A 26784-nucleotide genomic window follows, 5' to 3' on the forward strand; every position below is an offset into this window, starting at 1 on the left:
GTTCACAGTTATTTGTTGCCAGAGCATGAGCATAGAGGATAGGCACCCTGGTTCATAGTACTTTCTCTCCAATCACATCACAGTGTGACCAGAAAGAAACACATCACACAGCTCCCAGCTGTTGTATGTTGTCTTTGTACAGATGGACAAGGTGCCTAGATACCAAGGCCCAAAATGTTGTTGGAACCTGGCCAGGTAGGTTGTAATGCACCACTGACTGTGTGGACAGACTATCCACGGTGACCCAATAATACCTTATGGGGAATGCTGTAGAGCACTCTATTTAGAACTGCTTCTGAGTATGTGCCGGAGTATTATCTATTTTCCATTATTATGGTTAGGCCCTTGGCCCCACGGTACTGTGCACAGTGCAGACACCCAAAGAAATATGGTCTCTGTGCTCATCTTCTGAGAAAACAAGTGATTTACGAGGGTGGGGGTGATGGGTGAAAATCAAATATGTAGAATTTTTGTATATGTAGATTCACTTGCAACTTCGGTCCTGATAATTATAAGTACATAAAATGCCAAATATCCCCATCTGCCCCTCCAGCCATTATAAACTGGCTGATTTCTTACAAGCATTACAATAAAGGTGAATCCTGAGGGTGTTAGTCTTACATATAAATCAGTTAGACCTTCCAAGGGCAGTGTTTCCCTTCCTCTTCTTACTTGAGATATTTGACTGGAAACAGGCTTTTGTTTTTGAGCTCATTTATTTCCTGCTTGTTGGTCCTAAACTGGCATGCTAATGATTTCCACAGCAATCAGTTATAATGTCTCAAAGGATTTTTAGCTTCAGCTCTAGTACATGTCTAATGCTGTAGAAGCCAACAGGGCTTCTCTTTAGAGAAATCTCTCTCTGCACAACCCCATCCTTGATGATGGAGCAAGAAGGATTGTACATGACTTTGACAGCCATGGTTTTAGGGCCACCTCCCTCTGCCCAACCTAGTGCAGAAATCCCTTAATGCAGTAGAATGGCAGTTGTTCTGCTCAGGGTAATAGGTTGCAGCAAGGCACAGCACAGAGGAACACTGTTATTCTCTGGATAGCTTGCACAGATATTCCCTGGGGGTGTTTGCTGCATCAGTGGGAAAAGGAGCAGGCACATGATTAGGGCCCCACCAAATTCACGGTCCATTTTGGTCAATTTCACAGTCATAGGATTTTAAAAATAGTAAATTTCATGATTTCAGCTATTGAAATCTGAAATGTCACAGTGTTGTAATTGTAGGGGTCCTCACCCAAAAAGGAGTTGGGGGGGGGAGGTTTGCAACGTTATTGTAGGGGGCGTTGCGGTACTGCTACCCTTACTTCTGCGCTGCAGCTGGCAGCAGCGCTGTCTTCAGAGCTGGGCAGCTGGAGAGTGGCGGCTACTGGCCAAAAGTCCAGCTCTAAAGGCAGAGCCGCCGCCAGCAGCAGTAAGGAAGTAAGGCATGGTATGGTATTGCTACCTTTACTTCTGTGCTGCTGCCTGCAGAGCTGGGCCCTCAGTCAGCAGCCACCATTCTCCGGCCGCCCAGCTCTGAAGGCAGCAGCGCAAAAGTAAGGGTGGCATGGTATGGTATTGCCACTCTTACTTCTGCACTGTTCCTGGTGGGACACTGCCTTCAGAGCTGGGCACCCGGCCAGCAGCCACCATTCTCCAGCCACCCAGCTCTGAAGGCAGCGCAGAAGGGTGGCAATACCGCGACCCCCCTGCAACTCCCTTTTGGGTCAGGACCCCCAATTTGAAAAACACTGGTCTCCACCGTGAAATCTGTATGGTGTAGGGTAAAAGCACACAAAAGACCAGATTTCACAGGGGGGAGACCAGATTTCGTGGTCCGTGATGCGTTTTTCATGGCTGTGAATTTGGAAGTGCTCTACACATGACTAGTGGGGTTTATGACTATTTCAAAAAACCCCTGGATAATGGAAGAGCTTGGGCAGTACTTTAGTACAGTCCATGGACTATATTGGTAGCTCTGCCCCTACACTGTTTTTTTTTTTTTAATTCGTGAATTTGCACAACTGGAGGCCTGGTTGCTACTTCCCTTCCCTTGATTCCACTAGTTGAGGGGTAGTGTTAAGTTATAGCCAAGGTTTCATATAAGTCCTGCTGGCTAAAGCTCCTCAGTGGATCCACTGAATCAATGTCCTGAAGAGCTGTGACCACATCTGCTCCCTGGTTGGTGCCACCTACTTTTTGGACCATATTGGGTTTTTGACGTTGGAATTGTGGGCATCTTCCTCCACTGGAGCCCCTCCTCTAAGCAGACCACTCAGTACTGAGGGACCTGTAGTGCTGGTTTATGCCAGCCAGCATAATTTGTCCACTCATTTGCGTATCGTGGCTCCATTGTCACCCAGGAGGGAGGTTGCCTTGCTGACGTGAAACATGGAATCAGGAAGACTATGGGTGTTATGCATGTTCCTTGATGGTGTCTTCTGTGGTCTCAATGCCACATATCAACTCAGACTAAGATGTGTACCTATCAAACAGCAGTGGCTTCTGTCCTTTTGTGTTGCTCTGAAACCAGGGCCTCCACAGAGACACAGTGCTGGATGCTTTCAATGTGAAACAGAAATGATATATTGAAGGCAAATGGTGGTGTCATCATGTTATAAATGAGGATGTCAGGCACTGGAACAACTAGCCTCCAATATCTTCCCAAGTGACTCAACGTCAGCTCAGGTAGCTCTGCCATCTGCGCCATATGCTGGAGTCCGTACCATCCCACCAGCTTTGTGTTGGATCCAACAAAAGATGGATGGAGAAGACCTTGCAGACAGCCACATGCACACTAGAGGGGTGTCATGGTTTCCGACCTTGCCCCCTTTAGCCTTAATATAGAGTTTTGTCTCAAAGAACAGGTCTATAAAAATGATCATTTTAAAAAAGGAATAACTGGGATAAAGATCTGTCTAGCACACATCTGTCACCCTGGTATCTAGGTGATCTATGGGAATGGATGCAGTAATATATTACTTGACTTGTTAGTAGACATATGGTCAATCACTGCTGTTTTAAGGCAGAATCCCTCCCACAGTCACTTCAGTTGCCTTTTACAAGTCTCTCCATGATTAAATGTGCATAGTAAATTGCTTGTCAGCCAAGTAGGAATAGTGTGGTGCTAAGAAGAAATGTAACTAGATTTGTAGATGCCACAGAGCATCTTGCACACTGGAGAAGCAGTGATGGGGGAAGGGTGTATACTGGAGCTTCTCAAGGTTATTAAGCACCTTCTCTTTCAGGGATTACAGAGCAGCAGTCATGCTGGTAGCTTTGCTGCCAGCCTTTTACACCGTAGAGCCACACAGGCTATTAGATGGGAAAGAAGCTTAAAAACAGCAAACAAAGCTACCTTTTTGTATTTTCCTTGTATTTTGCTTTAGGAATACATTGCATACCATGTCCCAGCTCTGCTGTATAGTCAAAAGGCAGACACTGGGAGGTGGGTAAAACTGTCTACCAGTTTAACCACTTCATCTGCTAAACTGGCTGCGAAATTGAAATAGTCAGTCTGATATGATGATTAATGTTGCATAGGATATCTCACTATGTGCAGCAGCAAGGGCATAAATACAGCATTGCTGAGTCTTCCTTAGAAAGGAATTTCTTCTCCCCAAATTATTTTTCTCTTATTTTACATGTGAGGATATGCAACGAAAATACACAGAATGATAGTTTTGTAAAGCAGAAGATCATCTTTCATAGCAAAACCACACAATTTTGTAAAATGTAACTATTGCAGAAAAAAAGGGTAACGTGTATCTGTTACTTCCATTTCTCATCTCTGTCTGTCTAAATGCATCACTGTAGCATTTGAGCAGCTGTCTAGTATCTTTTTACCAGAAGAGTTACACATGGCTCAGAATGTAGATTGGGAGCTATAACAAACCAAATGTAAACTGCTCTGAGACGCAGGACATCACAAATTTCATTCTTTTACAGAGTTTAAGGCCAAAAGGGACTATTATGGTTACCTAGTTTGACCTCCTTCCTAACATAGAACTTAAAATGTCAACTAGTAATTCCTGCATCTAGCCCAACAAGCTCTGGTTGAATTAGAGCATATATATTTTTAGAAAGATATCCAATCTTGATTTAAAGACTCCAGATAATAGAGAATTTGCATCCCTTGACAATCAGTTTGAGTGGTTAATCACCCTTAGTTAAAACATTTCTCAGTGTCTTGTCTGAACTTTCCTTCCTGTTTCGACTTTGGTTCTTCTTACCTTGTCCATGTTAGTATAGGCTCACTAATTTCTACTTTGCATAGGCCCTGATTCAGGAAAGCAGTTAAATATCTCTGTAACTTTAAGTATATGTGTGACAGCGTTCACTCACAGCAGGTGGTGCCTTCTTGTGGCTGCTATGGGGATCAGCTCTTGCCTTATCTGGTGCTCTCCTCCCTCAATTACTTGAGCTGTGACCCATCTCTTTCTTCACAACTGAGGCCTTCCTCTTTGTGACTCGGCCCTCCAGCCAGGTCACTATATAGTTGTCCCCTTCTGGGGTAACCAAGTCTTTCCAGACCAGCTATCTGGTTAGCATCTTCAGTGAGCCTGTGCCACTTCCCAGTGGCTGGTAGGGGAACCCAGACCCATCCTCTACACTGGGTTCCAGCCCAGCAGGGATCCTATAAAAAGCAGCCCAGGTCTGCACAGTCCTATCCCTTGCTGGTGTTTTCCTGGGCTTCTTCAGCTCTCTGACTTCCTTTCTCCAACAACTGCTCTGTGGTTGACCATTCTTCCAGGGCTAGAACCCCAGGGCTTATTCTCCCTCTTGGGCTTTCTCCTCCCCTTCTCTCTGCTCCCAGACTCTCTCCCTGCAGCCTCTTTCTGCTGCAAACTTCCTGGCTTTATAATCCAGCCTACTCCTGCCCATCTGGGCTTCTTGTTCAGTTAGGCCTGGCTTTCCATCCAAGTGCAGCCAGGTTCCCTAACTGGCCCCTCAGGCCCACAGTGACCCCTTCAGGCCTGTGTGGGAGTACACACCCCATCACATATATATTTAAAATTGTGGAAAATAAATTTAAATTATTTACTTGCTATCAAAGCTAAGGGCAACTGTGCTTGTATTTATCCCCTGTGGTCCAGCCAGGGCACCCATTCTAGTCTCCGGGCTCCTCAGCCATCACCTCTCTTGGACAGAAACATGCAACCAGCGTTTTTCCGGGCTGCATAGTTCCCTGGCCACATTGTGAGTTCCCCAGCAAGTCAGATTGCCCAAACAGGTCTGCTTTGCTTTCTCCTCAGAGATTATAAACAGTGTAATTGCCCACAGTTATAAGGTTACACAGTTTGTCTTAAGCAAGCACATTTATTCGTATGCTGAATGCATTACTGAGAAAACATATTGAAACAATAAAAGAACCTATACACATGGTCATAAGTTTACCCCAAAGATCACCCCACTTCAATAAGGCTCTGGTAGGAGTCAGTCTTTCAAAACTCACATGGGCTATTTTTATGTTAATTTCTTTGTGTACATTGCACTGTACCATACTGTACTAAATCTGTCCAAACTGACCTAAGAATGCAGTGATCCTTTTGTTTCAACTATTTGGGAGCTACCAAGGCATGTCTGACAGTTTACAGTGCACTTCACTGGAGCTGGAGGCCAATGTGAAGCACCTTTTGAAGGGCATGCATTCTATTAATATGCTGAAAGCTGCTTTTAAGTAACATTCGGACAAGTTGGTTTGCAAATGTGCAGCTCAGCTGCCCTTGAGGATAAAACTGCCCGCTCCCCCACCATTCTGGAAAGCCCCTCAGTTTATCCCCAGAATCAGGGTAGACCATCCAGGTGGGCCAGCAGACACCGGGCAGTGATGAGAGCAGTGCCTCCAGCAGCTGTGAAAACGGAGGAGACAGCTCCCTCTGCATCTTGCAACCATGTGAATGGCTGAACTAAGGGAGCTTCTTCAAGAAACAATGCTCCTGACAGTAGACCAGCTCCTCTTAAAGCAAGAAATCAAAGGACAGCAGCATTCCTACAAAATCCATTATATTCAAAATCCTGGACCACTGCATGAAACAAGAATTCTTCCAGACAGCAGCCTGGAGGAAAGGTCAAGGGTGGTGTGTAAGGAGATTTGTTGGACCAGGAAAGGGGAAAACAGGTTTGTGGGGATGATGATGATGATTATGATGGTCACCTCAATTTTTGAGGATTCGTCAACCATGATAGTTTGTACTAATGGGTCTTTGCATAACACCACAGCCCAGTTTGGGAAGAACAGCCTTCACTGAACTGGCCACCGAGCCATTTGCCTAGTTGTATTGATTGCTTAGTTGTTTCCATACCTGGCACTGTGCTTCCAGCTGCTCCAGGTGTTTCTTCTCAAAGTCATGGACACCCAGCCTTACGGTGTGGTGCCATGCAGTACCATCAATCGCCAGTTGCTCAAAGAAATGTTTGTTTGCACAGATTTTGTTTGAGGGCCTTTGAAACATTTCATCTGCCCTCCACACTTACGATTGCTGGGGTTTAATTCAGAATGTAAGACTTGTATTAGAACCATAGCATCGTAGGGCTAAAAGGGACTGTAAAGGTCGACAGGTCTCAGGCATTCAAATTACATGGCCAGTCCATCTCAACTGGCGCAGATCATATTAGCCTCGATGCTGACCAAATCAGCTTTCACCAGGATTTCAGTATGGGAAACCTGATCCTGCCATTTGATGCCCAGCAATCGCTGTAGGTATCACAGATGGAAACTATCAAGCTTTTTAATGTGTTGTTGATGACAGGTCCATGTTTCACACCCATAGAGCAATGTCATGAGGATAACAGCATTATAGACTTTGGTGTTTCGTCTACACAGATTCCATGTTGCTTCTAGATTCAGTGAGAGAGGCGACCATATATGCAGTGGCTTTCTTAATTCGCGCATCCACTTTGCAATCAATTGTCACTTAATTGTTCAACATGCTGCTAAGATAAGTAAACTATTTGACATCTTGGAGCATGATACATTCCAGGCTTATTGAGGGATCTTGGTAAGGTTGTTGAAGAACTGGCTGATACAGAACCTTGGTTTTCGTTTGACAGATGGTGAGGCCAAAGTTAGTTGGTAAGCACAGCTGTTTGTGAGATCTTTTAGTGCTGCTTCAGAGTGCACCATCAGGGCACAATTATCCAGCATGTTCCTGGATCAGCATTTTTATCACCGTGGTGTTTGTGTGTAGATGAGCAAGATCGAAGAGCTTACAAGTGCAGAGGTGTGTAAAGATGCCATTTGAAGCACCACAAAGGGCTTCTTTCAGCATCACAGCAAAGAATAGACCAAAAAGGCTAGGAGCAAGGACACATCCCAGCTTTACCCCTTTTATGATTGGAAATGGATCTGTTATAATTGCCAAATTATGTTAATACATTTGTCTGCACATCCAAATTTAGCCAGCAGTTTCCAAAGGGCAGTGCAGTGGGCTACATACAATGCCTTGGTTAGATTGAGAACCACAATGTACAAAGGTTGGTGATGTTTCCTACATTTTTCCTGTAATTATTGAATGATGAAAATCATGTCAGCAGTGCTCCACCGAGCACAACAGCAACATTCATCAGAGGGGTAGCTGTGTTAGTCTGAATCTGTAAAAAGCAACACAGGGTCCTGTGGCACCTTTAAGACTAACAGAAGTATTGGGAGCATAAGCTTTCGTGGGTAAGAACCTCACTTCTTCAGATGCAAGTGAAGTAGTGCATCTGAAGAAGTGAGGTTCTTACCCACGAAAGCTTATGCTCCCAATACTTCTGTTAGTCTCAAAGGTGCCACAGAACCCTCTGTTGCTTTTAACAGCGACATTGTGACTCAGAACTTTTTTGATGACTTGGTTCAAGAGGATCCGTACAAGAATCTTGCAGGCCACAGAAAGCAAAGAGATACTGCGATAGTTATCACAGTTGCTCTTTGAGTTTTTTATAAATGGTGACAATGTTGGAATCTTTCAGTTGCGTTATCATTTCTTGAAGCCAGATATGTGAGAAAAATTCAAAGAACTTGTGAATGAGATTTCCTCCATGTTGGAAAACCTAGGTTGGAAAGGGATTGGGACCAGAGGATTTATTATTTGTCATTACTTGAACAGCCTTCAATGTCTCGCTCGTATGGGTGGCTTGGCAAATTGTGTTGGGAGGAGGAAAGTGAGGACAGAAGGGAGTGGAAAAGGCAGGGAAAATGGTAGTGTGTGCACATGTGCAGGGGAATGTGGAGGTCAGGAGCTGGGGGAAACTGGCCAGTACACTCTGGCTGCTTTACTCTCCCTTGCTGAGAAACAAAGGTATCTTGAATTATGAAGAACTTCTCTGAGCAGGACTTCCATCTCCTCAGATACTGATCAACGGAGACTAAAGAATTAATGTTTGTATAATCAGTTCACAGCTGCCAAGTTTAACGCAGCTGCAATGACATGTTGTTTAAATTTTGTTTGTTTATTTACAAGTTTTAAGTATTGTTAGTAAGGACACATGACCAAGTAAATTCAGTGGAAATTGTTTTTTTTTAGATACAGATGATTCTTCTTAGTCCAGTTACAAGGGAAATAAAAATGCTGCTTAACATATTGGTATTCGCAAGAGCCTGCATATAGCAGGCGGATGCCTTTGTCACTTTCTCTCACCCATTCCAGCCAGTAGGCAGCTAATCTCAATTCCCCTTCCCTCCTAGGAGATTTGTTACACTGATCATTTTACAGGTCATTTTCAGTGATTGCACTCAAATAGCAATTCATGGATGGGTTTGTTTTTTTTAATCACTTTATTCCTAGAAGAACAAAGGGGCAATCTTACAAAAGGTATAACAGGAGGAAAATCCTACAATAATTTTACTGGGATGGTTTAAAAGGGATAACATCAACATTAGTTACTGAGCCCTGGATTGTGAACTGGGCACATAATCTGTTTTGTGTTTCATTCCCTGTGTGGACATAGAGATGTGCTGATGCAATGGGGAATTTCTAACCTTGCTACCAGTTTTGGTTTTCTAATGCTGGTGGCACCTCATGCATTCACTTCCAGGCAGTGGGGGGAGGAGAGATCCACCCAAGAGGAGGGAGCTCACACTGCTTCTTCTTCAGCCCCAGGAGCCTCTGTTTTATGGGAAAGGGAATTTTGAACAGACAGAGCCTCGCCTGAAATAAAACCCCTACGGGACAGGACCTGGGACAGATTCTTCCTGACACTTACTGGCTTCAAGGCAGCAGCTGGATTCCTAAGCAGATGTAGCAGGAGAAGCACATTTTGGCTTGTCTGGTATTAAGAGTATGGGAAGCTCAATGATAAGTTAGTGGATAGAGAAGGCCCTGAGTATTGGACAAGGCATGGATGAGCTACTCCCTTCCCTAGAAGATGTTAGAAAAGGGAAACTATGTTTGACTGGCTTTGGCAAAGGTCCCAAACAGGGTGGTGAAGAGAATTGCCAAATTAATCATTAATGATGGTAAAGCGCACTGAGCTCGAAAAGTGTTCTTTTAAGTGCTAAGCGTTGTCATTAAATATATATGCTGTTTCATCTGAGTCTACGCTCACCATTTACAGATGGGGGGGATGGGAAGAGCCGACAATGGCACCATGGTAGGACTGATGCCCCTGCCACTGGTGGTGCTGAGATCCACAGCCCAGGGCCCTGGTCTCACAGATTTCAGCTGTCTGTGGTAGTTGCCAGCCATGCTCCCAGCGGCCCCAACCCCAGCCGAGCAGGAGACTGTAGATCAGAAACATTCCAGGAGCCAAGCATCTCCTGAGGTGAATCCCTGTCTTTGTTGCTTTTCTTCTGACAAAGGCAAGGAGATGGGCCTTAATATACTGTCTGCAAAGATGCAGAGTTACCGTTGCTGTGGAAACAGTAACTTTTAAAAGTATCAGCTATTCAGTTTCTTTCTATTTTTCTCCAAGAAGCTGAGATATTGTTTCTTCTGGAAAAAAAACACAACACACCTCATAATGGGGAATCTGACAGAAGACTTTGTTGGGATATAAAGGGCTATATTGCCACCAATGGAGTAACACTCTGCAGTAGTTGAAATGATGATGTTGGGAGAAAGCGAGGATTTTGCCACAGTCAAGATGCAAGAGGAGGAAGTCAAAATATCAGTGTGGGATTAAGAACAAATCCTCACAAAGGAGCCATGCAGGCAGGCTTAAAGAACGCACAGTGTGCATAGGGAAGACTGAAGGAGCGGAATATAAGTCTGGATCTCTGCAGTTACTGGGTGCATTATATGTGATGGTCTGATTAAGACTGGAGAAATTGTTCACCACTCATTATTTCAGTTGAAAGCCAATTGAGAGTTCTTTAAAGTTTTATTTATTTATTTACTTGTGATTCTCCCCTGTAGAGCCGAGAGGGAGGTTTGAGTTGGTAATGTATTTCTAAGCATAGCACGAGTCTACATGACTCATGTTATTTCTGGCACTAGGTTGGTTGGGTTAGCTGATTACCTCCAGCTTCTCAGATACTTACCATTGCACTGAAAATACTCCGTGATTTGAGGTGAAGTAAATAAGTAAAAGTGAGATGTCATATGTTGATGCTTAGGGTGCTTCTATCAGTTGGAAGATGGCAGGACTAAAGTGCTAATTGTAATTTTGGTATTTTGTTTCCATTGCCTAGAACTAGAGGGGGATGGTTGAGTAGTTTGAGCTTTACCTAGGCTCTCTGGAATCAGTGGTTTATATTCCAGCAGGGTTGACTCGGCCCTTCCCTGTTCCAAGGCAGATTGTGGGAAGGGAAGATTGATTCCAAAGAAGAGTTTTGTGGAGGGAAGAGGAGGTCCAACTTCTCTAGCAGCAGTTTGGCACATATTGATGTGGTGGTAGCCCTCTCTTCCGCATGGGACAGTGTGAGGGTGAGGTTGGGGAGGGGGCTGGATCTGGATCAAGCCTTTAACTCAAAAATTAAACACAGCCAGGTTTCAAAAAATTCTACCACTGGCCTATGGTGCTGACATCATAAATCAAGAAGGTGGCAGCTGGTAAGAGGGGAACTGAGGAGAGAGCCAGGGCAAGATGGCAGCTGAGGGGAAATAAGACTGGCTAAGGGCCAAAAAGAGAAGCCAGTACATCACATGGTATTGGCTTAATCTGATCCCTGTGTGGCTCTTTTCATAAGCGAAGAGGTTTGCCCTTAGCCCAAACCACCCCTTTCTCCCTCCAGTTGTGTGTTTTGCCATATACCACCCTTTTAGAGACGATAATTTCAATTCTGCTTTCTCTGAAGCTCAGTGGGATCCTTTGGGATGAAGAATACTATATATATATATATATATATATATACAGCTTTATTATTTATTAATTTATAATTGTTTTATTATGCAGGACATTCATATGGAAATAGCTATTCTTTTTTGAGTCCTCATTTGTGCATTCTTCCTTCACACTGAGAATGAAATATATCCTCACCAAGAAGTTCAGTTAGTTATTTTCTGTGTAATGGGAAACAAGCCAAATAACCTTTCCCATTCTGTTGTACTTGACAGATGACTGTTAATGGATAGCTACTGCTTGGTAAGCTGTTATGGTTTCCGGTGATATAAATCTGAGGGATTTATGAAGACTGGTTAATCTAATTTTATCTTTTATTTTCCTAACATTCCATTTTACTTGCCTCTTATTTACTGTGTAATTTGTAACTGAGGCAGAGCTGTCTAATGAATAGAGCATGGAAATGTATTTCAGGAGATTTAGTTCCTGCCACTTATTTAGTTTAGTGTATAACTTTGGAAAGTCTCTGAATGTGTTTGTCTATTTCCCCAGTTGTGAAAGGGAGATAATATTTACCCACTTCTGTAAAGTGATTTTAAATCTTCAGATGAGCAAGTCAAAGCATGAATGATATGCAGAATAATTTATATTTGGAAGAATAGTTACACCCTCCTCTTTTACAGTGCCTGAAACAGTATGTGGAACTTTTGATCAAAGAAGGTCTAGAAACAGCAATTAGTTGCCCTGATGCTTCCTGCCCAAAACGAGGTCATCTACAAGAAAACGAGGTATATTTTTACTGCACGTTGGTTCTTTCAGTATATTTGGACGTGTCTTGCTCAGGGCATATTACAGCTGTTGTTTATTGCCAGCATATGATTTAATCATTTATAAAGGTTGAATGCTGGGTCTCCATTCATTTGGAATGCCTTGGATTATTGCTGTTCTAATTTGTAATTTCTCCTTTTTTATTTTAACAGATTGAGTGTATGGTTGCATCAGAAATCATGCAAAGGTACAAGAAGCTACAGTTTGAAAGAGGTACAGTATGAAATATCAGCCTTTACTCCAGACCAATGGCTGGCTTCCAAATCTATGGGAATAGTGTTACCCCCAGATTGATCCATGTCACAGAGATCAGACTGTGGTCCTGTGTGTGTTTATACAGTAGTGTTGGAGCCTTATATGATTTGTGAGCGGAAGAAAGCTCAAATTGTTTCTTCCTTTATCAGGTCCTCCTAGTGCATGCATGTTGCCATGTACCATGTGATGGAAACTGAATTGCAGACAGAAAACTGCTGCATATTGTATGAATATGTTACTGAAAGGGGGAATTCTCTGGGCATCATGCACTTGTATGCTTTATATAGCACTAATGGTAGGATGGCAGTACCTAGGACTCTGTATAGAAATGCTGGGGTCCTCTATGGAGCCAATCTAAGTTTGGGTGCTGGAATCCTGCAAGATAATTAGTGTTTGCAGTATTATAGCTGTGTTGAGTCCCAGGGGAGCAGAGAGACAGGGTGGGTGAGGTAATATCTTTTTTTGGACCAAATTCGGTTGGTGGAAGAGAGACGCTTTCAAGCTACACAGAGCTTTCTTCAGGTCTGGGGTAATTGTTGGTGAGGCATAGTGACAGGTGCATCTTGTTGATTCTAATCTGAATATGAGGGGTTTAAGTGGCATTCTAGGAGGCAAAGGGAACTTGAGTCTGGGTGGAATATCTTGAGAACCGCTAACACTAGGGGAGAGAACTTAGAATGAGGTTTATGTTTGGTTATGGTTCTTTTAGCGACTGATCCAAAACCCATTGAATTCGATGGGACTCTTTCCACTGACTTCAATGGGCTTTGGATCAGGCCCTGAGTTACCAGTAAACCAGCCTCCAGGAAAACTAGATAATGTTCTTTTGTATTATTTTTATTTATTTATTAATTTGTCATCTTTATTATGGCAGTGCCTACCAATCAACTTTAAATGGGGCCCCCTTGGGCTGGGCGCTGTACAAACACTTCTGTTGAGCTGGGTGAGAACTTTCACGTGCCTACAAAATCTGAAATAAGCTCTGTTAACTGTATAAGTATAATTTTGTTCAATAAAATTTAAAATATCCCCTTCCCTTCTCAGAGACAGTTTTAATCCATAAGTTAAAAGTGAACACTAACTTTGACTAACAAAGTTATTACAGACAATAAAGGGGAAGGGATGCAGATCAGGGTAAGTAAAGAACACGTCAGAGATCATCATTCAGATTGGTCAGAATTCAAATCAGCAGAGCCTGATGCTATTCACCTCAGAGTGCTGACAGAATTAGCTGAAGAAATCTCAGAGCCACTGGCAATAATAATTGCAAACTCATGGATGACAGGAACAGTTCCAGAAGCCTGGAGAAGGGCTAACGTAGTGCCCATCTTTAAAAAGGGGGAAAGAGAGGCACTGGGGACCTATAGACCAGTCAGCCTGACCTTGGTACCTGGGAAGGTATTAGAACAATGTATAGAATATTCAATTTACAAATACCTGGTGGATGCAGGAGTAATCACTAGCAGCCAGCATGGATTTATAACAACAAATCATGCCAAACCAACTTGATTTCCTTCTTTTACAAGGTATCTGGTTTGGTGGATAGGGGGCATGCAATGGACATAATGTACCTGGACTTTAGCAAGGGTTTTGACATGGTCCCACCTGACATTCTGATAAGTAAGCTGGAGAAATGCAGGCTTGGTAGAACTGCCATTAAGTGGATACATAATTGGTTAAACGACTGCAAACAAATAATAACTATTAATGGAATTATGTCAGATTGGAAGAGGTCTCAAGTGGGGTTTCACAAGGATCAGTTACAGGGCCACTCTTATTTCATATCTTTATTAATTACCTGTAGATGGGTATAGAGAGCATACTGATCAAATTTGCAGATGACACAAAGCGTTTGCAAACACTTTGAAGGGTAGAGCTAAAATTCAAAGGGATCTTGAGAAACTGGAGAACTGGGCTATATATGAAATTCAACAAAGACAAAGGTAAGGTGCTACACTTAGAGAAGAAAAACCAAATGCACAAATACAGAATGGGAAATAACTAGCTTGGCAGCAGCACTGCTGACAAGGATCTGGGAGTTGTGGTGGATCACAACCTCAACATGAGTCGTCAGTGCGATGCTGTGGCAAAAAAGGCAAATGCAATTTTTGGTTGCATTAACAGAGGCATAGCATGTAAGTCATGGGAGATGATAGCACCATTCCACCCAGCGCGGGTTAGGCCTCAGCTGGAGTACTGTGTCCAGTTTTGGTCACCACTGTATAGAAAGGATGTAGAGAAACTGGAAAGGATCCAGAGGCAAACAACAAAGATGATCAAAGGGATGGAATGCAAGCCATATAAGCAAAGTCTGAATGAACTGGGGGTATGTTTAGTTTGGAAAATAAGAAATTAAGTGGAGACATGATAGCAGTCTTCAAATACTTGAAAGGCTGCCATAAAAAAGATTGGAGAAAAATTGATTTATTTTGAGGCAATGGATTTAAACTACAGCATAGCAGATTTAGATTAAATCTCAGGAAAAACTTCTTAACTGTAAGAACAGTAGGACAATGGAACAGACTGCCTTGGGAGGTTGTAGAAGCTCCTTCTCTGGAGGTTTTCACGAGGCTGGATAACCATGTTCTTGGATGTTAGACACAACAAATCCTGCATCTTGGCAGGGGGTTAGACTACATGACCCTTGTGTTCCCTATGGTTCTGTGATTCTGTGAACAATGTAAAAGCAATTAGTTCAGGCAATCTCCAGAAGTGCACTGTTAGGAAGGTAGGCCCACATTTGCAAAAGTGGTCTCTAATTTTAGATATCTCTGATGCTGAATACATCTGCAAATCAGGCCATAAGTGTGCCAGACTGGGCAAACAAAACTGGAGGCCTCTTTTGAAAACAGCTGGTCTGATGAGCAATCTGAGCATGTGAGCATTCTTAAGCCGTATATCATTAAAAGACAGTCCTGTAGCTGTCATTGATTCTGGTTATTTTATACTCTTTTGCAGAAGTGCTTTTGGATCCATGTCGGACTTGGTGTCCATCTTCTGCCTGCCAGGCAGTTTGCCAACTACAAGAATCAGGGCCTCAAAATCCCCAGCTGGTCCAATGCAAAGCTTGTGACATAGAGTTCTGCTCATCTTGTAAATCCAATTGGCATCCAGGACAAGGCTGTCAAGAGAATATGCCAATCACCTTCCTCCCAGGAGAAACAAGGTACAGTACTGTAACTTGCCCAGTGGCAGCAGCACAGATCTACTTGATGCGTAACAAGAGGAATATAACCTCATCTCCAGTCAAGAGGCCATTTTCTCCTGTTTGTTTTTTAAGCGATTGTCCTCAGCAGCCATTCCAATCCTTTTCTTTTAAGACACTGTGATCGATACAGAGATGGATGGTGATGGCTCCCTTGGTGGCTTGGCTGCCCCACCACCACCATCAGGGAGCAGGTGGAGCCAGCACAGAGGGACGACCCAGGCTCCTGGCATCATCTGCAGCTCTGCTTGCCCATCTATCTGTTCCATCTGTTGTTCCATTGATGCCAATGACACATTCAGCCACCTCAGGTCCCCCATACCCCCACTGCTGCTGCTGTTCCAGGGGCTTGAGGGTTGGTTGATTCTGATTGGCTATTTTAGGAGGCCTCTGTCAGTTGCACCATGACTGCTGCTCTTCCAGGAGCGAGGGAGTGATTCTTGAGCCCTGTTGAAGGCAGCATTAGAAGACCAGTTAGCAATTTCCACAGCTAGAGAATGCAGCTGCCCACCTGAATAGGGCAGGTCACTGTGTGTACATAACACCTGTGCTCAGGCTTCATCCCTGTTTCCCTGTTCACTTCTTGTAGCAATTCAAGATGTTGGTCACGATCGTTAAAGCCATGAATGGTCTGGGACTTGGCTATTCTCAAGACTGCCTCTCCCCCTCTATCTTGTAGTGACAGCTGACTGGCTAGGTTGCTCTTGTTCTCAATTCCTCAATATGTTTTGCTCAGCATTTTGCTTGATTTGTGTTTCTTTTCTGTAGGTTTAGAACATTTGGCGGTTGTCCTTGCAACTTGCTGGCAACCATTGTCCCAGCAGCAGTTTGTGCCAGCACGTGCTGGGAATGACAAATGTAATTTGTGTGTTCAAAACGTTTCCCTATGGTGTGGTTGTCACGGATGTGTGTCTCCTCTGATCTATCGGTCAGGAAGTAGTAACCAATCTGGAGTCAGGACTTTGTTCAGTCCCCTCCCCACCTCTCATCATCCTACAGGCTGGGAATCCTCCTCTGTTGTTCTCCTGCCTCCCATTGGAGTAGGTGCTGTCAACACCTTTGTCTGAGGCACCATGCTTTTTTCCAGACCTTACAGAGTCCTAAAGCCTTCACTGAGCACGTGGAGCTTGAAGACTCTTCCAGGAAATCAGGGAAGAAAAAATGCTCCTTAAATGCCCTCTCACTCCTGCTCCTTGACATGGACCCATTCCATGTGGCGTGAACCTCCACTTTTGTGTGTTGGTACTGCAGGCAGGAGTGAGATTGAGAAGCAGCACTGTGAACCAGGTGTTTGCACTACGATTCAGCAGCTCCTTGCCAGCACTGGAGAGAGGGAATATGAGAGATAAGGCAATTTCCTGCAATATTTCTGGGGAGATCTTACTGTATGAAGTTTATGTATTGTTGTGGGCCAGGGATTGCATGTAATTCCCTGCGGGAGAGTGACCACATCTCCTCCAGGAACCAAGAACAGTAGGGGGTATGAGGCAAGTTCACTCAGGTTGTAACACCTCCAGAGGGGGGCCAGCACTTGCAGAGGCTCGTATCTGATGGTTCAGACTGGATTCTCCAGAGATCAAGAGACAAAGAAAGGACAGAGATCAAGAGACAAAGAAAAGGATAAATACCCTGAGTTTAAACAGACTCAGGACCTTCTTTCTGATCCAGCAAATGGACAGGATCTACTGTTGGAATGGGGTGGGGCCAATCCTTCCTGGGAGAGTTTGGAAGGACTTTGGCCAACTGAGGGGTGACCCCTGGTAAGCTTTTAGCATGTATACAGGAACTTTTATTGTTTTTATATATTTTCTCTATAATGCTTTCACTGCAAGAATAAATGTGCTTGTTTATAAAGAGCTGTGTGGTAACATAACTGGGGGCAATTCCTCTCTTCCTGTCCTTCGGAGAGAAAGCAGATGCTGGCCTATTTAGGCAGTCTGGCTTGCTGGGGAAATCACAGTGTAGGCAGGGAACTGTGCAGCCTGGAAAAACCCTGGTTAGGCTGGAGTCTACCCAAGAGAGTGACAGCTGAGGAACTGGGAGCTTTTAAGTAGGTGCTCTCAGTGGATCACAGAGGGGAATTGCAGATGCAGTTGCCCTGAACTGTGACAGAGGAGGCAAGCCTTGGAGGAACAGGGTATCCAGGAAAACCCAGTGGACTTTGGCTTGAAGGGGAAGTCCTAGGAGAGGAGCCTCATGGAAGCAGGAGACGCTCAGTCTCTCCCTTTGCCTTCTCATCCAGGGAATCCCTAGGCCCCTGGGCCATAGCCTGGTTCAGCTGGGCATTGTCAGCCTCCCTGTTATCCACATTGAGATCCTTTCTCCTTCTCCCATAAGAAACAAAAGAGGAGGAGAAAGGCAGATGGACTAGGCATGTAAAAACCTGACTCCAGATTGGTTCCCACGTGCTCAGCTGACAGCTGAGAGCATTGTACACACTGATGTCACCAGGTCACAGAAAACAATTGGTAGATGAGAGAAATGTGTTTTGTCTGGTAAGTGCATAGCTGTTTGATAGGCACTATAAAAATTAATTGTTGTACTAGAGCTGCTTTCCAGGTACTTAACAACAAAACAAAAGAAAGCGGATAACAAAACTAAAATGCAAACCCAGATTTTTTTCAATTAGGATGTTATTTTTGCTTCAGACACGCACGGGTACACACCTTATAAACTTCTGCAAATGTCTTCCCACAGTTCTATGTATAAAATGGAAGATGATGATGCTCCCATCAAACGCTGTCCAAAGTGCAAAGTTTATATCGAGCGAGATGAGGGTTGTGCCCAAATGATGTGTAAAAACTGCAAACATGCCTTTTGCTGGTACTGTCTGGAATCTCTTGATGTGAGTATACACTGCGTGCTTCGGTGGACATTGTAAGCTTACAAGTTTGTTATGCTGACTTAAGACTGTCCTATGGATATCCTCACTAGCTGCTCTTTCACATTCTGTGTTTCTTCTGAACCTTTTGTAACACTACTGTTAGCACCTATTTCTCTGCTAAAATGCATGGGCAAGGGCAGAGCTGGATCTTAGCTGGTTACTTGATGGTACTTGTGCACTTGATCTTATTTGCCCCACCTGAAGAGCTGTTGTGCTGTTCACCCTTTGCATAAATGAGATGGAAAGAAGTTAGTGTAATTTGAAATTTGATGAAAATTATTCTTCCTTTGTCATCTCCATGTGGCAGCTACATAGTTTGTTTCTCACTTTGTGTTGAATACTGTACCATTTACACACAAATCAGACAGCTCCTTCCTAAAGAATTTATATTCTAAAGAGTGTTTGCAGGATGAATATATTTGTATTTCTTTCTGCTCTGCATAATAGTGTAAGGTAGCCCTAAATACAGAATCCCATGTAGAGTGCCAGTATTCATTTTAGTGCTGAACTTCAGTAGTGAGAGTTGTTTCTTGATGTTGATTTGTTTTGGTTATTCAGGACAAAGTAAGAGAAAAAGCCAGTGAACTGATGTATGAAGAACAAACAAGCCAATATCTTATTGTGCCCAAGCACTGGAGTATATAGAATATGCTACATCTGTTTCCACATATTAGCCAAGGAAACGTTTTATTGCAAAGTGTAGTTAACAATGGCAGAGGAAATGTTTCATGTCCCAAAAATGTTCCCTAACTATTCCAAATCCTGCAATTGTTATGTTTGAGTGCCTTACGGTTAAGTTTTAAATCATGGGTACTCCCATACTTAGTTAAAATTAGAGGTCCCCTGTGCCTGCGTTGGTTGCTGTACTGAAGTGTGACCAGTCCAGATCTGTAGAACTGGGTAGATATCTGCCTTGGTTTGCTTTCCCAGCTGCAAAATAAGTGCCACATTTGAGAGGCTTGGGATCCAAGAAGTAGCTTTCCTCTTCCCATGTTCTATACCTAGCATGGCCAGTATTTTCAAATTCTGTTGCCTAAACTCCTATTTAGGCATTTAAATAAGCAGGTTGGTTTTCAGAAGTGATGAGCACTAACTACTCTATTGACTCCAATTGTGGGTGCACAGCACCTATGAAAACCAGTCTGTTTATTAAGGTGCTTGACGGTAAGCAATCAGGTTTGAAAATGTTTTTATCCATATGATTTCACTTTTCCTTTCAGTTCATTCCCTGGTTAGAAGATAGGACATTTTATTTCCTGAGAAAAAGGATTCTTAGCTGCACTTGAGACCCAGTAGCTTTGCTAGACAGGGAAATCCACATGATCTGATATCAAATAGGGAAAAAGAAGGGGGAGTACAATATTAACTTGATGTGCATGGAAATCTAAAAGACATGAAAATAGAGATATTAGTTCTTCATTTTTTTGTTTATTACTGTTGTCATCTTGCTGAAAGGTTCCCACAGTGCTTTACTCTGATCTGCATTGGCTTTTCCTCCAGGCACAGCACAATTCATTCTCTTTATTACCAACACGTGCTTTATTTGTATTATGTTCCATCTTATGAAATCACTTCCATAGTAACCTGGTGGGGAGCAACTCTGGGAAGGGCTGTTCAGCGCTGACCCATGCAAGAATACAAATTTAATTTCAGTTGGTTTTCCACTCTGAAACTTTTCTTTTCATATTCAGTGCTTTGCAGGGATCTTCAAACTTGCTCTCCTCTGTAATATTTTGTTATTTTGCTGCCACTATCTGCACCATCTTGAAGGAAAAGAGACTCTTTATTAATTGCTAATGTTTCTGTTTAATGTTTCATAGGATGATTTCCTCCTTATACATTATGACAAAGGACCTTGTCGAAACAAGTTAGGTCACTCCAGGGCATCTGTTATCTGGCACAGAACACAAGTAGGTGCAGAGCTTTTTAAAACTTCATAAATGTTCACAGTAAAATGGTTTCTTTCTCTCTCTCTCTCTCAGTTGTATCTACAAAGAGATCAAATCAAGCATGTGAGTCAAAGTGTCTTAACCATTCAGTAGTTGAGGGAAGGGCATTGTGGTACAAGGATAGACATTAACAAAGGAATAACACGAAGTCAGGCTCCATCCTGGATTTTGACTCCTAACTGACATGTCTGGGTGAGGACTGGTTGAGTTTATTAGTATAAAGTTGTCCCTGGTTTGCTGAGTCTGCATGGACACTAGGTTGATTCCCTCCTCTGGTGTCAGTCAAGCAGTAAAGAACCAATCATGAGCAAAGGATTTTTGTACCCTGCTCCACTTCTTCACCTGCTTCAGATGTCAGTCTCTCCCTGTTTCACAGTGAAGCAGGCAACAGGCATATCTCGCTGAGGTGCCCTCTGTTTTTTGCATCAGCTTCAAGAAATGTGGAGGATGCAGCATGTGACTTGGGGGCCCGGCAAGCCTGCAGGGGAAAAGTGGAGACAGTTCCTTGACTGTAAGAAGCCATTTCACGGTTGTCATGCTGATGCTGGGTGTGAGCAGTGGGACTAGAACTTGGAACATCTGTGTTTCTAGCCCTGTGGTAATCCACTAGGCAGCTCAGCTGTTGTCCGCGCACTATCCTCTCTCTTCTTAGGGGACTGCTTCAGTGAAAGTAGCTTTTTTATTTTTATAAATAGAATAGAAAATATTTGAGACAAAATTGCATTAAAAGGATTTGTAAAATTGCCCCACATTTGCTGAAGTTTAGTGAACTCTAAAACAGGCGGATTTTGAATGAAAAGAACTCTTGTTACAAATAGAATGCCCATGTCTATTTCTTCTATCATTGTAATGATTATTACACTGCACTATGGTGTAATTGGTTACATGACTGATGTTGCTGGCATTGCTAATTAGAAAAACTGAGGTGTCAAGAAATGTAGCATGAGCACCTGTTAATTGGATGACATACAAGAGCTGTCACGCTCAATCCCAAATTTGGGGGACTTTTGATATTTTGATATTCTGAGAATTCCCATTGAAGCCAGGTTAGTGAGCACTACGATTGCTAGTGTTTGCAGGATGGGGGCCCTTATGTTAAGCATTCTTGGAGTATTACCCAAGAGGAGCATAACATAACATCAAAGTGAAAGGCATGGTGCTGTAATGCAAAGTGTTGTACTTCCAGTGCAAAAATCACTTCTAGACATTACACATGCTAGGAAATAGCCTACTGTTCAATAGCAGCTGAGTCCACCCAGTGGAAAATGTATCACTGATTCTCACCAGACAACCTGTTGACCTGATCTTAAAAATCCTGGATAAATTCACTGACTGGCATATCTGAGCTGAAAGGAAAATGTAAGCTGGCCTCCTGTTTGATTGTAAAGAGCACTGTTTGCCAGTCTACTATATTGTTAAATTTTACCTTGGCTCTGCTCAGCTAATGGTGCCCCATAGTGCACACTGAGAAGATTGCACATGGCTACTTGAGTATGTGCTATCGCCAAAGATCAGTATGGGCTGCAGCTCAGTAGCATTTAAAGGAAGCTCAGGGAAGAATCTAGGCTTTGCTTTCACCCTTCAGTGTCAGCAGGTGCCCCAAAGACATTAAGCGCAGACGCATCAGATTAGCTGCCTGTCTGACACAGGGATATGTGGGGAAAGGTACTTATAATGTGATAATTTAAAGTAATTGTCTTTGGCAAAAAATAAAAATATTAGGACAGAGAAATTTGAGATTGGTGTCTCTGGAGAGCCGCAGCTAAGCTTTTTATTTTAAAATAAGAATCCTTGTCTAATATTACATAATAAAGCAGTGTGCACTTCACTCCTCAAACTTAGTTTTGTTCAGCAGCGCCACCTGCTGAACTCAGTATTGATTTTCAGCCCTGGAATAAAAAATAGCTGGATAAAGGAAATTGCAAAAAGAAATCCACAGTGTTCAGGAAGAAAAATAGTCCCTGGTAGAGAAGGTATCAATAAGCCTGTTAATTTAGGTTTAGAGTATATTTTTTACACTATGGCAAATGAAATATTTGCCAATTAATCAGAATGTTTAGTATCTGACGAGAGCTGGGAGAAGAATTCCTAATGAATACAATAGTAGTGTTATAGTTTGTATTACCGTAGTGCCTAGGGAGCCCTAGCATTCAAATTGCAATTGTTAATGAGCAGATGATGATTTTTCCCAGGTATTCATTATTCACAATTATTCTGTGAGTAATTGTTGGTGGGTTTGTTGAATGACTTGCAAGCAGGCCTTCCAAAATCTACTCTCTCATTTGCTTAGGGCACATAGGAAGCTTTCTCAGGCAATTAGCATCAATTTAAGAAAAACCTGTAACCTTCCAAATGTGAAATGAGTGAAAACCAATGCAGAGTTGCCTCACTTAAGTGTGCAGTGTTTCTGCTGCTCAGAGAAGAGCCCAGCAACCCAACCCAAAACTGATGGGACCCAACTACAAGTGTTGGATTGGGGTTAGGTGGGTCAGAAAACAACCCAACCCAACCCTCTCAGGCTCAGGTTGGGTCGGGTAACCTCTGATTACCTTCTCCTGCCCGTGGGGTCAGTGCAGCAGCAGCATGCCTCACTCCTGCTGGCCACCGCCAACTTGTTGCAGTGTGTGCGCTGCGGGATGAGTGCACTAGTAAGATGCAGTGCCTCTTGCTCCACAGAGCTCCCAGTGCATCAGGGAGCAGCGGCTGGCAGAAGTGGGGCTCACAGCGGCCACACTGACCCCACCAGCTGGAGGCAGTAGCATCGGTGACAGATTTGGGGGGGAGGCGGAGAAGTGTTGGGGTTGGATTGTAAAACAACTCAAATTTCTCAGGCTCGGGTCAGATAGATTGCGTCCAGGTCGGGCTTAAAAATTAGGCTCGAGCAGCCCTCTAGCTCCTAAGCTGTCGATTTCCACTACTGGTGTTGGGAAGGTTGTAGGCAGCAGTGAAACTCACGAGAAATCAGTCTCTGTTGCTGCTTGGGAATGCTCTGTGCCACAACAGGCACTAGAGCTGTTTATGGAGAAGGGCTCAAAAAAAGGAGGCCGTGGGAGGAATAGAACCACCCACAACCTTGCAGTAGCCAGGAAGCTGAGGGAGAAGTAGACTATGGTGAGATCACCCTACCGTTCTAGTAGCAGCCAGGAAGCTCAGGGGTTGGAGGAAAGAGTAGAAAGGAGGAGAGAAAATACTCCTCCCTTTCAGCAATCAGAAGGGAGAGATGGGGGATCAAATGTATTATGTACCTGCTAGCCAGAAGCTGATGCAAAGTTTGGCGCCTCAGAGCAAAGTCCCAGAGACTGCTCCTTGGTAGGAAAACCAACACCTTCCCCTTTTTCTATCAGTTGTGTGGGTGATTGTATTGGGTTATTTCAGTGACAGAGGAAAGATAAAGGAACTCAAACTCTAGATGTTTTGGCACAGGTAGTGCTTAGCAACCTCAGCTGTATAAAGATTTAAATCTTTCAAGGGAACTTTAAATGCATGGTTACTGCTTGCAAACAACATGTGACTACATTAAAATGTCATTCAACATTTCATATAACTACTTGTGTACTGATAGGTACTATAGAAATATCTAAAATTCACGCTGAATTTTAAATTGTTTGAGTCCAAATAGTTGCTCTCTGAAAGGAAAACAGTGTCCTTTCTTGAATACCTGTAAGAATCTGTCAGTGGAACTTCCCCAATATAAACATGTTTGCCCTCGGCAGCAGAATTCCTCAAACACCACAGATGCTAGAGGCTTAAAATTCACATTTTATCGAGCAAGAAAGAAAGAAAGGTAAAACTATCCACTTGCACTGAATAAGAGTGGGTAGGTGCAGGAGACATAGGAAAGCCATCCTTGTCTTTTTGTTCAGTGCAAATTAACATCTGCTTAATCTAGGGTGTGTGAACGCATGCATGCGTGCACTATTGAAATTTGTAGGTGACATGATGTGAATTCAGACTGATACAGGGGAAAAGGGCCATTGCAGTCTAGTAACTATTTTCTCAAGATTAGAGCCTGCTACCATTCTCCCATTCTGAAAATTAGTAATCATCTGTTAACTTAGTTATATAATATAGTTAACTTAATGTAGTTATATACATTTTATTAAACACAAAAATCTTCTGTGATGTACAACTATGGTGAAATCCTGGCTCTATTGAAATCAGTGGGAGTCTTGCAATTGACTTCTCCCCTAGTGCATTGACTTTGTGTTGGAGCAGAATTTGAACCCTGCAGTGCCAATTGCAGTACTGACACATGTCATTTTTCCATTGTTTTTTCAGGTGGTGGGAATCTTTGCGGGATTTGGTCTACTGCTATTAGTGGCCTCGCCTTTCCTTTTACTTGCTACCCCATTTGTCCTTTGCTGCAAGTGCAAATGTAATAAAGGAGATGATGACCCTCTACCTACCTAGATCATGAGAAGATGGGACTCCTCACACCCATATTTTTCCCCCTCTTGCACTTACATTGTTGTAGCCTTACTTCCCCCATCCTGCTTTTCTGTGACAGTGCCATGATTTCAGGAACTGTTGTTAGTACAGTTACATAGACCAAGTACTAATAGTCAGGTAAAGTAGTGGAAGACAAGTCAGGTGTTTAGAGGATGTTGTGGAACAAAATAAGTGTCTGAAATTAAGAGGTGAAGATACTCTAGATAAAAGTAATGGTTTCATGTTGCCCACAAAGGCTATATTGGTGGACTAGGAACGGTGCTATGTTACATCAGCAAAACAACCTAAAAATGAATCAAATCTAATTTTTTCACATATATAGTTGCATCAAAATGAGGTGTCTTATTCATATTCCTATTTGAGTCACCTATCATTTAAATGTGGCTTTAATATATCTGTTTATCACAACTGTGTTTTTATTAATATTGCAATGGCAAAAACCTCTTTAGTACTTATTTTTCCAAGGATAATGGAAATCAATAAGGTGCATATTGGCCATCATATGCCTTTCTTGAATTTTGGGAAGGGTACAGCTGGAATTGCTGCCTTCCAGGAATTTTAGGAAGTTTTACATGCTATTTGTTCAATTAAAAACTACAGTTTAAAAAATAAATATATGAAAGCTGCAAGGTTGAGTGGTGTCACAAACCTGCTACCTAATCAAGATTCTTTTAAAAATGTATAGTTGGTATTGATTACCACTGGATCACCAGTCTTTTTCTGAATGGTTAATTTTTGCTGTTATTAAGGGGTCTGGTACACTTACAGGGCTACATACCTTCTAATCCAGGTATCTCAATCTTTTATTTATATATTAAAAAATCCTGATTAAACCAAATGTGTAAATATCTGTGCTATTGAATATTTGGAAGTTCAAGATAGCTCGCTTCTGTCTTAAAGGCAGGTATTGAAAAAAAATTGCAGGACTTATCCTGCTTATCAGCAGATTCTCGGCTCAGCAACGATTCCTGTCTTTACTATATATGAAAAGTACTAGACATCCTTATAGTTTGTAGTAAAAGCGCCTGGGGTGTTTGTGAAAGTTCTATCTACCATTTACAATATATACTCCATTTTCCAGAGTTCATATCATACCATATGTGCTGTAAATAATCATACTGTGAGAAAACAAAACAAATTTCTCTTTAAGGATTAGTTTGTTTTGTTCCAACATTACCTTATGTGGCATCATTTTTATTTTCTTTTTCTTTTTTAATTTACAATGTTGTAAGTTTTCCAGGGTAGTAAAATGTCCAAATCAACATATTAATACACAGAAATTACTCTTCTGCAGTATTTTTTGGAAAACTGTAAGAGACCCCTTTGTAAATGCAGGCTTCAAAAACAGCAAAAGAATTTGACAAAAATGTAATGTAATGGCCCTGATCATGGAATGTGGTACACATGGGCAGATCTGTGTCCAAGCGGAGCCCACTATTCTGCAGAGCATGCTAGTGGAAGTTAAACTGTGTTTGAGAACGTAAAGATATAATGGCGTAGGAAATGATGCAGTGATGTGTATATGTGAAAGTCAGTGGGGCTCACCACCTAAGACATGGCAGGATCAAGGCCACAAAACATAACAGCAGTCTGACATAGCAAAAAAACTGTTTGTTTGTTCTGTTTGTTTTATGTTTAGTTTTAGTTTGCATATCTATTATTTGAACAGAAATGTTGCAGGGTAAAATTTTTAAAAGCCCATTGACTTTCAGTGAGACGTAAACTCTTAAGGGCATAAATCACTTTTGAAAATGGGAAATAGATTCCTAAATCACCTAGGTACTTTTGAAGATTTTCTCCTCTGTCCAACCTCAATATTCTTGATTTTAAAAAATATTAGTATTTTAAACTGGCTAAATGAGAAATGCTTGCAGGAGATCCAGAAATTGTTTTTGTCTTAAGATGTTCAACCTTTTAAAGGTTTCAGAGTAGCAGCCGTGTTAGTCTGTATTCGCAAAAAGAACAGGAGTACTTGTGGCACCTTAGAGACTAACAAATTTATTAGAGCATAAGCTTTCGT

The 26784-nt window shown here is 42.5% G+C and overlaps 1 protein-coding gene across 1 annotated transcript in view; it reads left to right on the forward strand.

The window, feature by feature from the left end:
• Positions 1 to 26737, forward strand: part of RNF144A (ring finger protein 144A) — a 34590-nt gene extending 7853 nt beyond the window's left edge. The window contains exons 2-7 of the mRNA XM_024201783.3: positions 11878 to 11982; positions 12175 to 12235; positions 15236 to 15443; positions 18180 to 18327; positions 20187 to 20276; positions 24594 to 26737. Of these exons, the coding sequence (XP_024057551.1) occupies positions 11878 to 11982; positions 12175 to 12235; positions 15236 to 15443; positions 18180 to 18327; positions 20187 to 20276; positions 24594 to 24725 (744 nt within the window). The 3' untranslated portion in view covers positions 24726 to 26737. The remainder of the gene's footprint in view (positions 1 to 11877; positions 11983 to 12174; positions 12236 to 15235; positions 15444 to 18179; positions 18328 to 20186; positions 20277 to 24593) is intronic.
• The last annotated feature ends 47 nt before the right edge of the window (positions 26738 to 26784 follow it).

The sequence above is a fragment of the Terrapene carolina genome, unplaced genomic scaffold, assembly GCF_002925995.2.
Source record: "Terrapene carolina triunguis isolate 2854851 unplaced genomic scaffold, T_m_triunguis-2.0 Scaffold42, whole genome shotgun sequence".
Lineage (NCBI taxonomy): Eukaryota > Metazoa > Chordata > Testudines > Emydidae > Terrapene > Terrapene triunguis.